Source organism: Oreochromis niloticus, linkage group LG7 (assembly GCF_001858045.2).
Source record: "Oreochromis niloticus isolate F11D_XX linkage group LG7, O_niloticus_UMD_NMBU, whole genome shotgun sequence".
In the NCBI taxonomy this organism is placed as follows: domain Eukaryota; kingdom Metazoa; phylum Chordata; class Actinopteri; order Cichliformes; family Cichlidae; genus Oreochromis; species Oreochromis niloticus.
In genome coordinates, this window is record NC_031972.2 from 43,651,310 (window position 1) to 43,666,042 (window position 14,733).

Genomic DNA, 14,733 nt, shown 5'->3' on the forward strand with positions numbered 1-14,733 from the left:
AATTTCTCCTCTGTTTTAATCCACCTGATACACTCCAAAACCACTTTAGGTTTGTGATTTTCCATCTCCTGTTCTGCAGTGTGGATCTTCATCATGGAAGAACAGCACAGTCTACAGATATTTCAGTAATACTGACAACCACAATGAGTTTTAATGAATAAGTTATTTTGATTGCTTGTGCCCAATGTGCATTTGATTTTAAACAATGAAAATGGATACTGAGAAAAATGACAGAACTAATGATATAACTTAAGGTACTTAGGAGCATGCTGAAATTAGTTAGGAAAAACCCAGGAACCACCAAGGTTTGAGCTTGTCATGAACGGGAAATGTCTGGAATGCCATTGTCACTGTCCAAAATCAACACCTTTATGCTTTTAAGCTGCCCACATGAACAAGCCAAATGCCTTTGGGAGAAGATTTCTGTATCAGATAAGACAAATATTTAGGTAATTGGCCACAATGACAAGAGGTGTCTTTGCAGGAGTAAAAAGGTGAAATTTTCAAATTTAAGAAGACTGTACCAGCTGTACCAGCATGGTGGTGGTAGCATGGTGGTCATCACTGGACAAAGTGGATGGAATAGTGAAGACGGACTGCCTCCAAATTCCTCAACAACAGCTAGACAGTTGAAATTTGGACGCAATTGGGTGTTCCAACACAATGGTCCCAAACACAGGCTAATGACAAAATTCTGGAATGGCCCCAAGTGGAATAAACCCAGACCTCAACCCTACTGAAAACGTTTGGTTTTGCTTGGAAGCCAGGACCATGCCAGTTCAAGGCCAAGAAAAATCAAGAAAAGTGGTCAAATATCCAGACAGAATTATGCCAGAAGCTTATTGATGGGCACCAAATGAAGGTGTTTGTATATATTTGAGCCATCATTGAACAAAAAATCTTAACTGCTGAAGTGACAGGGAAGTGATAATTCCATGTGTGACAATATCCTTGTATCCTGCATTTGTTGTTGTTGCCTTGATTATCCCATTAGTATTAGAAAACATCATAAAACCTCATTGTCACTGTCAAAAAACACAAGATCCTCTACACCTGAACGTCCATTGTCCTGATGCATGGTCAATCAGGGAGGTAAGGAAATCCCAAAAAGTCCATTCTGTTCATCAGGAAACTCTACATCCAGATGAACAGAATCAACTTTTTAGGAATGAAAGTAAATTATATCTCCCTGAGTTGTCTTAGAAAATACAAGCAAGCTGCCACGTCCCTCTGTTTGGTTTCCTGGTATGAAAAGCTGAGTGCGGCATTGGGCCAGAGCTGGCAGGAAACTGGAGGCACCGCATTTGGTTTGAACAGGAAGGATCCACTCCTGGAAAACAACTGCTATTTTAAATCAGGTCTGTAACAACACAGAAAACTTCTCTGAGAGTGTTATCTATAAAGAGTGGAAAAGCTTTGTTATTTCTTCTAAAATAAATCTTAGAAGGTATTTATTTGGCATGTGATGAAGGGCTTTTATACAGTGATGTTCCCCTTATTTTGGCATTTTATGTTTAATTGGTGCTGATCTTGCATTTGTGTGTTATAAAAACATAAGAAATTGTAGTGTTTATTTGTTATTGCCCTTCATTTTATCCTCTATCTATTAATTAAGTCGGAAACTGTCACTTTAAGCCCTGCGCTTCAGTTTCCTGTCAGACCTTTTACTGAAGCCTTCATCTCTAATCACTACAGTCACACTGAAACCGTCTCTCTCACACATGTCTCTTGTGACTAACCGTCCCTTTCTGTGAGCAGTCACTGTTAATGACAGTGCGTGACTGCTCATACTGACACCATCATCTCCTTGGCTCTTCCATCAAACACCACAAACTTAAACCCACACAGCCATCCTTTTCTCTTTCATGTTGTTTCCCCGAGCTCTGGGTCCAAGCTTTGCTCACCTCTCTGGGCTTGAATGTTGCTGCCTTGCTGAAATTATACCCCTTAAAAAGCCTCGGTCTCCCAGCATTTCACAGGGGCTGTTGGCATTTGGGGCCCCAGGCTAAAACCTTTCATCTTTTTTTTAGGGAAGAGCACTATTTTGGTTTCTTCAAACACACTGAGATAATGGCTTAGAGACACATAGAGCGAGGGGAAACGTCTGTCACGCTGGCTGAGAGTGGGGGCTGCATGAACTAGCAAGACACTGAGGAGAGGTTTGCTGGATTTTAGGAGCTTATTGATGAGTGTTCGGACTGCTGCTAAAAACTGAAGGAGCTTTGATTTAATTTGGGAGCTAACAAAGTTTATTGCTTAGCACGAATCCAGAAATGGCATTCTGAGAAAATACTGAGCCTGGATCTCAAAACACTTATCTGGAAACACCACTGGAGCTGCTTTTGGGTGCCAGTGTTTCATTCTGTGTTTTTTGGTCCAGACTGAAAGAATCCCAACAATTGCAAGTATGTATGTTCACGGTCTATAAAAGATGAATGACTCTTGCTCAACATGAGTTATTGTGTGAGATGTTGTAACATTGTTGACAGCGTACCGTGACAGTGTGTCCACAGTTTGTAGTAGCTTTCACAATCCCTGTAAGGTCACCTTATTTAATGTCATATATATACATAGTTACAATAGCAGCTAGATAGTCATTGTGGGTGGTCTTTGTCCTTCCATCTCGTGCCCTCTACCTGAGGCTTGGGAGCTTGACGGTGTCTTAGCTGTTCGGATGTCATTGTTGGGATCTTGCTGGAGCCACCCACCCACTTTGGGGACCACTGTTGCCTTCACCTTCCACATCTCCTCTAGCTCTTCTCTTCACCCTTGGTATTTCTCATGCTTCTCATGTTCTTTCTTCCTTGATATAAATTGATATAGGTAATTATAGGGTAAACTTATACCTATTTAACATCAGCTTGCCTGCTGCCATTCAGTTCATGTTTGTGTGCTGTTCTTCGAAGCCCACTGTGGAGCCCCACAGATGAACTAGAAATTCACTTTTTATTGTTGCACACTGTAAAATGGCAGCCCCAGTAAAGAAACTGATCCCCACTTTTGAGCCCAAAATAAATACTTACATTGAAACCAGAGTATATTTCTGATGGTGATGAACACAGTGAATGGCAGTGTAGGAAAAATAAGGAGGATGTGAGCTTGAAATGAGCAACAAAAAAGCCCTATTATATGAGTGAACATACAATTATGAAAAGATTGTGAAAATTCTGAAAAAAAAAGTATTTCATGACATTGGGCAATAATGTGAATGTAACGTGAATAATAACATAACTGTCTCATATACAACACGCAGTAGGTTGGTTTGTGGCTGGAAAAGAAGGGAGGAGGAGGAGGAGGAACAGGATGAGGGTTTCACTGGCATGTGGGCAAACCACAACTGATGAAATGTTCCTGGTGATCCGGATCTGGGATTTCTGCCATTAGATGATTATCAGTCATGACTGTGATATTATTGCAGTTGAATAGCTAGCACAGATACATAAATTCGAACTGACATTGAAATGCCTGTGAGTTCTTAGAAAGTCACAAAGTAAGTAAGTAAGTAAAATTTTATTTATATAGCACATTTCTAGATAAAAGATCACAAAGTGCTTCACAAGGTATAAAACAGAAGCAGTCCAAAGTTAACAAAATGCAATTCTAAAAGTGAAAATGTACGCTCCTTGGAAACTGCTGTGTGTTGTTCTCCAGCACAGTTCTCCATATATCCTAATACTCGTGGCAAGTCTTTCACTTTTCTTTTCCCAGACAATAAGTGTGACTCTGGTTATCCTCTGCCCTTTGTTGTTTAAAATGAAATGTTTCAATGCAAATGTCTTAGAGCAATTAAGTGATTTGCTAACATGCTGGGATTCTCACAGAATGAATCAATAACACTAAAGCAACTGAGCTTGAAGGTTAAGGTCATTGATGTTGCCATTATATTTTGTACAGGAATACTTTTTAATGCCTCCATTTGTATTTATCGCACCTAAACCATTTCTTTTATGTATGGCAGAACATTCTGAAAGTTCTAAAAGGGCAGTTTATAACAGTTTTGTAGAAAAAAAACAACGTATGTAAAATATATTTCATAATTCCTGACCGTTACTTGTGACAAAACCTTTTTGTCAAACTTCCCTGTCAGACAGATCTGTGGTTTAGCATGAACTTTAGAACTCTTGTTGATCTCAGTTATGTTGCTACATGAAAAAAAGAAATAGACATAACATTATCTCAAAATTTGGAAATTAGCATTTACATCAATGTCAGACTAAAGACTTGAGAAAACATCCAGCACCAGGAGAGCGCAAACCTCCACCAAGCTAGCTCACTCTCTGAGCAGTATTTCCTTTTAAGGGAGGAGCGTTTTCTGCATATTTCTTTTCTTTTCAAGCGTCAAGTTCAGGCTTTTGTTATTTTGCCTGTTGTAACCCATTTTGATATGCTTCACATAATTCTGAGTACAATTATTTTTTTTATTTATGTGGATATATCAAATCTGTAACACTTATTTCATTGTTTAGTTAATTTGTTTAAATGTCTAGAAATAAATATCAAGTCAAAAAAGCTTTTCATCACAAGTTTATTCTGTTTTCAACATTGTACATGTAGTCAAATGATTATCTATTGAAACAGTTATAACTTCTTACTGTAATGTGACATCATACATCAACTATAATGTCATTGTAAAATAACATGATGTGTAGAATCCTCATATATCATGTACTAAATGATTTTAAGCTGTCAACACAAACAATGGCAGTAAGAAACATAGTTTTAAATAGCTCCATATATCATTACTATCATCTTGACCTTCAGATCAATTTATTGATCCTGAACTAGAGGTCAAGGGTCAAATGTGATGATATTTTAGATGCTTACACTGTACTTTCTATTTGTTGACAATGTCAGTTTTTGACCAATAAGTCATTAGGTTGACCTTAAAAACCTTGATGCATGTAAAACAAATTTTAATGGATTGTTTACACGACTCTGCCCTACACCCCTATAAAGTTTTATCAGAATTCATTCAAAGCTTTTCGAGCTATCGTGACATGCATGCATGTATGCAAACACAGAAATGGTACTGGGTACTTTAGAGGTGATAAAGAACACCCTCCTCCTTTCTTCTGTTTTCTCCATCACTGAGACCATAACAGTGATTTGTGTGCGTGTATATTACCTTCATCACAAAAAACATAATTGTGGGAATGAACTGATAATTCATATACAACATTTAGACTCCAAAAGTATATTATCTCCTTTTAGTGTATATATGGACCTAACATGGCCATCAAACAGACCTGGGGGATCCATTATCAAGTCAAAACTCTGATTTGTCCAGTTAATGTTCCTCCACATACAAAAGTGCACTTTCTTAATGGTAACTTTCTTAACTTACCAGTTAAGTATACCAGGTACTAGTATACTAGTTAGTTTTAAGCATTAATGCAAAAAAGGGGTTGATTCTAGAGGCATTTTTGAGAGCGCTACGCACCTTTGTAATGATATTGATATGTAGCAGCTTCAGAAAGGCATCAGCAATCAATCTCAGACTGATGAAGTTACAACTTTTGTGGCTGGTATGTACATAACAGTTAAACTATGTGAATTAATCTTTTCCTTTTTAAAAAAAATGAAGCTTCCTATGCACACAATCATGTTCATACCCGTGCTGTGATGGAGGTTAGGTAAGACTTTAGAAATAAATACACGTACAACAACATAAAAAACATTAATGCAGATGGCTGCCCCTCCCTGAGCTGGTTCTGCCAGAGGTTTCTTCCTGTTAAAAGGGCTTTTTTCCTTCCCACAATCGCTAAGTGCTTGCTCATAGGGGGTCATCTGATTGATTGTTTTGAGGTTTCTCTGTATTATTGTCTGGTCTTTAACTTACAACATAAAGCACCTTGAGGCAACTGTTGTTGTAATTTGGAGCTGTATAAAAAAAACTGAATTGAATTATATTGCTTTTAAATCTGAATGGATTTGGTTTTGTTAAATTCTCCATACAGTAACCGTATTTCATAAAAGCTGATAAACTTTTTTGTACTGGGCATTTCATGTGAACCAAATTGTATGTGAAAAAGTTTTGAGACATACATTTTTGATTAAAATGAAAGCATGTGTTTCAACTACATATGTCTGGCCCTCGGTGTCATTCTCAGTGAGGCGGCTGTGGTAAACAAACAAATTGTATGACTAGCATGTACATTGTTCACTCATTAAAATCCACTCTTTTAACGTTTTCCAGGGATTTGGGTCAACTTTTTCCTCAACATCCCTGAATCCACCACCACACACCCCACCCCCCACCCCCCACCCCACCATCTGCAGGAATAGTGGTGGGCTTGGGTTTCTGTTATGCCGGCTGGGTGTCAGTGAAGTCACTAGAAAAACATCAGTGGCTGCAGAGGGCTGACCACAGAGGAAAGCATTGCGTGCAGAAGATTTTTTTTTTTTTGAGGGACTCTGAGTACTGGAGCTCATTTGGAGGATGGTGCTGTCGTGCCAAAGCAGTTTTAAGGTTCACTGTGTAGCAGTGTCAAGAGGGCAGCTTCCATATGCACCGTCAGCCCTCACTCAGATATTCAGGAGGCGGCACATTTTTACAGGCCTCAGTGGAGAACTGGAATTGCTCTCGTTTTCCACAATGTCTCCTTTTGTTTCAGCTAGTGACTGAAATATGAGTTCATATGGCAATATTTGCTGTCTTACTTGAGGTCAGGGCCAAACATGGCATGGAATATTTTCTGTCAGCCTAACTATGCAGGACTCCAGAAGCTGGCAATGGCAAATTTTACAATACTGCAGAGACTAGGCAGCTTTTACATGCCTGTAGGTGTTAATAAGACATAACACCTACAGGGGGGTACCCCTTTTAACCTTTTGCTTTTCTTTACAGGCACAAGATTTTAAGGATTTAGATTAGATTTTTTTTCTTCAGACCTTGCACTGACTAGTACAAATATAATCTACCTGCACTGTTAAATTTTAATGAGGCTTTGAGGATTTTTCTCTGTTTTGAATTTGCTCTAAACTTTAGCTGTGATTATGTGAATGAATGCTTACACAAAGCTACAATGTATTCAAGCTATACTTAAACTCTGCGAAATAACAGATAACATAGTTGTTATCTGTTATTACACAGCTAAATTTGTGTAATAACAGATCTGGTTTTGGTTTTATTTTAAATTTGGGGTTTGTCTGGTTGGCTTTCAGCACATTTTTGTGAGGTCTTAAAGAGGTTGACCGGACTGAGCTGACCCCTATAAATTTTTTGTCAAATGGCAGGCTCCATCTGTATGCAAGATGCAGTACACTGCGTGTGTACTACAGTCATATTTACTGTTTAGGATCTTATTCCATGTGGCATCATAAGAATAAGAATGTATAAGCAGCCTTTTACTGTTGCCTTTGTGTGAGATGGTCAAAATGTTTGAACTGCTTCCTGGATAACTTGTCTCAAGCAATGATTAAACTGCTTCTCTACTCAGGTTTAGTTAAGGTTAGACAGATAAAATGCAACAAAATAAAATAAAAATATAGCATGAAGCTTGATTTAAAAGTAATTAAGTTGAAAAAGAAATATTATAACAGTAGGCTACAATATTGCTCCTAATCCAAGGCAGTTTAGAAAGATAGGGTTGTTTTTTAAATCTCTTTTTAACATTAATACTGTGGCCTAGTTGTTACTTTTAGGACACATAAAATAGGGGAAATTAAACTAAAAGTGGAGGAAAGGAGTTATGTGGAAGCTAAAATGAAACCCCCGATGGAAATCTGGGCAGCTAAGAAGTGGAATGAAGGGATTACAATTCAAAAATGTTGGATATTATCACATTTATTGAAACATGCGAGGCTGATACCTCGTTAACGCCCTGATCTTTTAACTCTGGACACTCGCATTAGATCACTGAAGTCTGCAAAACAGATGCTCATAGTTTTCACGACGTCCAAGTTAAAACATGGGGAAGATCAGGTCTTTGCAGTACTTGCTCCTAAATCTCGATTACATCCCAACCTTTTTAAAACCCGTTTTTGTTCTCTGTGGTTTAAACCAGGAAGTCTTCTGATTGCTTTTACATGTTTTATTCGTGTTTTATTTTAAAAGCAATGACTTCACTTGAGTTGACCCAACTTTCCAAATGTATTTTGCATTTAATATGAAAACAGTTTCTCTATACTTACAGAGAAATTCTCTTTTATAATAACGGCTTAAGCATTGGATTTAGCAGTTTGGCTCTCTTGTAAAGGCAAACTAGGCTGCATGCACTAGCATTAGTTTGGCACTCCTGTGTTGAAGCATCAGAGTCGGTAGAAAACGTTATAACGTGCTGCGGCGACGGTGTCTCCACTGTAGGACGATCTCATTGGTTAATCGGTGATGAGGTCTTTGCTCGAGCGCCGATCACTTCAAAGGGGATGCCTCAGCTAGTGACGTTGGCGCGCGCTCCCCCTGACTGGTTGGCTGGTAGGACGGTCCGGTGAGCAGAGACAGCAGAGGATGAGGAGTAAGTGAAGCGAAGGCACGCTCAGCGGACAACTGCTTTTCTGTGAGTGAGATTTGGATTATTTTATAACTGTTCCTATGAACAGTATTTTTTTATTCGTGTGGTAAAACAGAAGGCTTTACTAATAAAGGCGCCATAGCCGGTGTTGTCCGGTTTGTACTACTCATTTCAGAGTTGAGACCTTTAAATGGAAATGTTTTCGTTAGGATAAAAGAAAGCTGATAGTTTTCTGTTACTCGGGAGATTTTAAGCTAATACAATGACAGATTCATCGGCATTTGTCTAACGACTGAACTAAGAGGGAAAGTTTCTTCTGTCTCCTCAGTCTGTGTATTTGTTTTATTGGACGCCAAGAAATATGAAAGGGTCAATGAGAGTACACTTTTACACAAATTCATTGAAAGTGTTTCGCAATTTCGACGTTTTACGCAGACATGTTTTTCTATGTAAATAATCAAACTTTCCAAATAAAACTTATTAATTTAATCTGACTTGCGTTTTAACCCATAGTGTATAATTTTCTCATACACAGACACAAAATTGATCGTTTTGAGAGCGTTTAATCCGTGGCGCTTAGTTTAATTGTGATACTCCTGTTGGGTATTTTCGACAGCTTTTAAGCTGAAGGAGCTGAATGGTCGTTGCTGCAGCCATGCTCAGTCTACTGCGCCCTCTTCTGGCCACCTGCGTGTGTCTCCTGCTGCTGCCGGGCTGTCAGGGCAGGATCCTCGGCTACACCAACGGCTTTCACTACCAGGACATCAGCAACGGGAATGGACACGGAGAGAGTAGGTTGTCCGTGTGTGTGTGTGGACATGATTAACACATTCTGTGGTACATGCATCAACACACAGCTGGTCGGAACTAATTAGGATGTGGGAAAACAGCTGTAATTTATGAATTTACAGGCAGTCAGCCAGGGCTAACAAAACAAATACTGTTAGAAGTGAGCGATGTGTGTTTGTGTTACATGTAATATGCGTTTTTGAGGATATTCTTTTATCTTCTTTTTTCAGTACACACATCCATGTTTCTGTGACTCTAAACAGACTTTACAGACTTGAGTATCGTGTAGTCTCATCAGATTTGCATTGTTATATGAAACTCAAAATAATTTGGCAAATGGTAAACATACATGACCACTGTGCATTGATTATCATAGCTTTTATCTGTAAAATACTGGCTAATAATATAAACCATTTGGGTGAAGGCACAATGGACCTTCATAGACTTCATACAGGAGGACAACGAGGGGGAGGCACAAGTTTATTTTTGCTGTGATGGTGGTAAATTTCGATAAAGACCTTCGATTTAGACTAGCTCAGCACCACTTTTCTGCACAGCAGGACTTAAAGTACCTAAAGTCTGTGCTGGCTTCATTTTTAGTTTGCTTTTATTCTGCCTTTTAACATGTTGTTTTTCTGCTGACTTTTCTAGTCTATTTTAATGGGATTCGTCTCCACGTGGAATCCCCTCAGTCTTCAGTGTCGGCCACTAGAGGGAGCACTGTCACCCTTCCGTGTCACTACCACTATGAGCCTGAACTGACCACACCACGCAAGACCCGTGTCAAATGGTCCTGGTTGCCTGCCAACACCATGACTCCACAAGTTTCTACTGAAACCTTCCTCAAGGAGACTGAGGTTATGGTTGCCATGGGAAGCCGCCACCGCAGCTACGGCAGCTTCCGTGGCCGCGTGCGCCTGCGACGCTCAGCGCCAGGGGACATGTCTCTAGTAATCAATGAGCTACAGGTCAACGACACAGGAAGATATCGCTGTGAAGTGATTGATGGCCTGGAGGATGACAGTGTGACGGTGGATCTGGAGCTACGGGGTAAGATGTTTGTTTGCATCTATGAGGTTAAGTTTGGGCCTCAACCTGAGTTAGGTTGGATTAATCCTTGTGAGGGCCACAAAAAATGCTGTGGACTTTTGGTTCCAAGAGCAAGAGGGAGCTGAACTCAATAAAATCATAAATCAATCAAATCAATCATCTGTGTTAGAATGGGGAGCTCATGGTTTCACCCTACCGTATAGCTGGATTAAGCTCTACGCTTCCAAATAATAATGGTACTTCTAATAGCAAAAAAAGTAAATTATTACTCGTTTCCTAAATTATGAATTAATTTTATAGTTGAAAACATTTCCATTGGTCCATATAAAATGTACAAAATAAGTGAAATTAACCTAAATCTTATATGCTGAATGAGCAATTTTCAATAAATGGGTTTAAAATCTGAGTCCAGTATCAAGTTCTGTTTCCAGCAGTACATATTGACAAAACAACTATTTAATTAATCACATTACCATAGATAGGCAGATTATGCATATTATTTTAGGGCATTCAGCAGCCCTGAGTACCAGAGACATCCAGCATCGAAATAATATTTGAAATCATCAAATAGATTAACAGTAACAGTATCTAGTTGTAGCCAAGTTCATGGGTGTTATTATGTTGCTGCAAGAGCATTCACTCTTTGTTCCATTACTCTTTTTTACGTCAAATTGGATGGAAAATTGCTGCTGCACAGTCTCTGAAATTTCAGTTTTAGAATGGTGTTTCACTTCTGAACTTACAGTTTTGTTATTTTTATGCAGACAAAGTTTGTGACGAACGTTAACTTGTTAAACAAAGTGAAAGCTTAAGAGAGGATTCACTGTAAAGGGACAATGAATAAGTGGATTTATTTTTCATAGCAGCTTCATAGGCTATAAGGTGCTCCTGTTCGTGGATGTATTTTAAAAGAAGATAATAACGTATTTATGTATGTATTTTGGTGACCTTACATTTCCCGTGAAACCTGTGGCATAGCTGTGTGGATGTTGGACTCCACAAGAGCTGTCCTTTGTCACATTGTCAAGGCACAGTCATGCTGTGGAGGGTGTCTTGTCTCAGGATCTCAATTCTACTTTTTATAGATGATATGATTTTTTTTTTAGCATAATCAAATGATAGCCTCCAGCTTTAGCTGTGTGTGAAGCGACTGGGGGGAGAATTAGCACTTTCACATCTGAGGCCAGGGTGGAATATGCCCACTCTGCGTTGTTGATGACTGCTGTGGTGGACTAGTACCCTACTTGGATGTATTTTCATGTGAAATGGCACTTTATAAATGGGAGTAAAATAAATGTAACCTATTTCCATCCAACAATGTTTTTTTAAATTTGCAAAACAAAAATGAAAATTGCTGACTTTATTCTTTTGCCAGTCACTAATGAAAAAAAAGAAACTCTACATTTCAGAATATACTTAAGATTTGACACAAGATTTATTTGAGTTGTATTTCGGGGTTTTCTGATTATGTTGAATTAAAAAGAAATGTACTCACTGACAAACTGTTGTAATACATTGTTCCTTCACACACAGGTGTGGTGTTTCCTTACTACTCTCAGAAAGGACGCTACCATTATAACTTCTTCAGGGCCCAAAAAGAGTGCCAGGATCAGGATGCTACTTTGGCTACATTTGAGCAACTCTTTACAGCATGGGAGGAGGGGCTAGACTGGTGTAATGCTGGCTGGTTGGCTGATGGCACAGTGCAGTATCCAATCACAATCCCACGTGATGGTTGTGGGGGCAAGAACTTGGCTCCTGGTCTACGCAGCTATGGACAACGAGACCGTGTCCTTCACCGATATGACGCTTTCTGCTTCGCTGCGTCTGTTAAGGGTCAGTATGAGCATGTTTGAGTTCATATTTTTAGATCTAAAAATTCCAGGTCATTACAGTTTCTTCAATGATTATTCTCTTCTGGATAGGGACAGTTTACTTCTTAGAGAACACAACCAATCTCAACTTCACTGATGCGATCCAGGCTTGTGCCAGTGATGGAAGTCAGATTGCCAAAGTGGGCCAGCTGTATGCTGCATGGAAGCTGATGGGATTGGACCACTGTGATGCAGGCTGGTTGGCTGATGGAAGTGTCCGTTATCCTATCACAAAGGCCCGGGCTAACTGTGGTCCATCACAACCAGGTGTGCGTAGTTTTGGGTTCCCCCCTCAGTACCTGAAATTTGGTGTCTACTGTTATCGGTAGATGCTCTGTTTTAACGCGGGACAAATTAAACCATACTAATAGTGAAGCAGGTTAAAGCTCTGCTTGAGAGGTTAGCATTAGATATAGCCTGGATGCAAATTAGCAGTTAGCCAGTTTGTTCCTCTCTGAGCTATTTTAAAGTGATGGAATTTGGTTTATCTCTCTCCATCTCAAATAGACCAATGACACAACTGACCATGAAGCAACTGTTAAACTAACTGTGGACATCAGTCTTGCCGACATGTCATTGTTAAACATGTAAATCATGGGTGTTATTATGTTGCTGCAAGAGCATTCACTCTTTGTTCCATCACTCTTTTTCCATCACACCTGTCACTATGCATTTGACTGTTGTTCCCATTTAGTACACAACAGAAGGTGATATGTCTGTGGTCACAGCTGGGTTTCCAGTTTATCTCAGAGGTGTTAGTTGGGGTTATCTCCACTGTCTCAAGGCTCACCCAAAAAAAGTAGATGTGTACATATACCGTTAGAGTTGGAGGCACCATTTATTTGACCTGCAGAGAGTAAGTTTGACCATAAACTCAGCCTGACACCAAACAACATGAAAGTACCCAGACAAGCAAATGTTCATATACTGTTGGCCACAAAGTGCAACATGTCACAATCACAGCAAAATTTGCAGTAAAATGCACAAGGCCATTGTTTATTCCTGCAATTAAATTTGTGCTGTCAGTTTCCGTCTCTGCTAATTTAACTTTAAAATTTTTGCAGCTATTTTGAAATTTGGTTGAAGATTTTTGGCATTGATCCACCATCAAAACTGATTCATTTGACGACTCATTTCAAGCTCAGGGAAGGTGTTCAGACTCAGAAAAGTCCCCTTCCCATCCAAATTATTTCACTGGTTTCCAATCATCAAGTTTGCACTGACCCTTTAACCCGTAGCCACCAAAACAATACAAAGATTAAAAAATAATCAGTTGTAATAGCTTTATACCACAACCACAGACTTTTGTGGGGCATCTTAATGGTTAAGGGTGTAGATTTTTTATTATTTTCCTCTAGGATCTTTCCAGCTGGTCCACAGTTTTCTGTCTTACATTTGAACATTTTATACAAATATAATGTGTTTCTCTTTATTTTTAAAGGCTGATTAAGAATGTTGTTCTCTGTTGGAGGAGGACGTTCTGGTTCTCAGTATTACACTACCCTGTTTATGTTCATTGTCAAAGAATATTTACATACAAACATACCTTTTTCGTTTTCATTATGTCTGTGCATTTATACTACTTTCTACAAACTAATAAAAATACTGCTGTGAATACACTTTCATTTGAGTAACATTTTTTTTTTTAAGTGGGTGGTGTCAAACAAATTCCTTTAAATCCCGCTGTTAAAAAACCTACGTTAACATTTTCGGTTGTTGCCGAAAATCAGCGACTTCAACACCAGTGATGGGTGATTTTTTCCACTTCCTCCCCAGACTATGCTTACATTAAAGAAGGCATGGTACTGAGGATCTCCTAAAGGTGTTCTTCCTAACTATGTTCTCGGTCGAAGTCAGGAGTGTCCCATCCCCACTGTCAACGGTGTATGTAGAATACCGCTTCCCTGATGGTAGGACCTCAGTAACCCTGTCCAGGCAGAGTACACTGGACCCTTGATTTGTTTCATTCACCAGGGTTTGCTGAATCACTCTTTGTTTGGCCCCACACCCAGGGAGACATGGGAGACCGTATCAGGGGCAAGTTGGCCATAGCTCTTGAAATCTTGCACAAACCCCTCCACCGCGATACGGTGGTGATTCACGCAGGGGTATACAGAATAGAAAAAGAGTGTCAGAAGCTGAACTTTCAGGAGAGTGTGAAGCAGCTCATAGGTCTTTGACTCACAGATTACCTTTACACATACTCACATCATCATTTGAAATTTTGGCTTTATTTATTATGAGCATCTAGTGCTGTAAAGGAATATACAGAAGGGGGAATAATTATTTGATACTCTGCTGAATTTGAAAGTTTGCTCACTTTTAAAGAAATGAACATTCTCTCATTTTTATGGCAGTTTCATTTTAAGAGAGAGAGACAGACTATCAACCAAAAATCAAGAAAAAACACAAAATATATAAAAGTTATAAATTGATTTGCATGTCATTAAGAGAAAAAGGTATTTGATCCCCAACGGAAAACTCAACTTAGTACTTGGTGCAGAAACCCTTGATGGCAACCGCTGAAAGTAGGAAGATGTTTTTTATAGGTGTTCACCAGGTTTGCA

The 14,733-nt window shown here is 39.2% G+C and overlaps 1 protein-coding gene across 1 annotated transcript; it reads left to right on the top strand.

Moving 5' to 3' along the window:
* The first annotated feature begins 8,344 nt into the window (after positions 1–8,344).
* hapln3 (hyaluronan and proteoglycan link protein 3) lies at positions 8,345–13,791 on the top strand. The gene is made up of 5 exons (XM_003455405.5): positions 8,345–8,498; positions 9,070–9,244; positions 9,894–10,292; positions 11,826–12,128; positions 12,218–13,791. Exons 2-5 carry the CDS (start codon positions 9,091–9,093, stop codon positions 12,493–12,495), a joined length of 1,134 nt encoding a protein of 377 aa, XP_003455453.2. The 5' UTR covers positions 8,345–8,498; positions 9,070–9,090; the 3' UTR covers positions 12,496–13,791.
* Positions 13,792–14,733: the final 942 nt, after the last annotated feature.

Bases quoted from the DNA above. Each gene is read 5' to 3' on its own strand.
- hapln3 (XM_003455405.5), top strand. From the start codon at position 9,091: ATGGTCGTTGCTGCAGCCATGCTCAGTCTACTGCGCCCTCTTCTGGCC. The intron at 9,245-9,893 runs GTAGGTTGTCCG...TGACTTTTCTAG, and splicing joins CGGGAATGGACACGGAGAGA to TCTATTTTAATGGGATTCGT. The intron at 10,293-11,825 runs GTAAGATGTTTG...CTTCACACACAG, and splicing joins GGTGGATCTGGAGCTACGGG to GTGTGGTGTTTCCTTACTAC.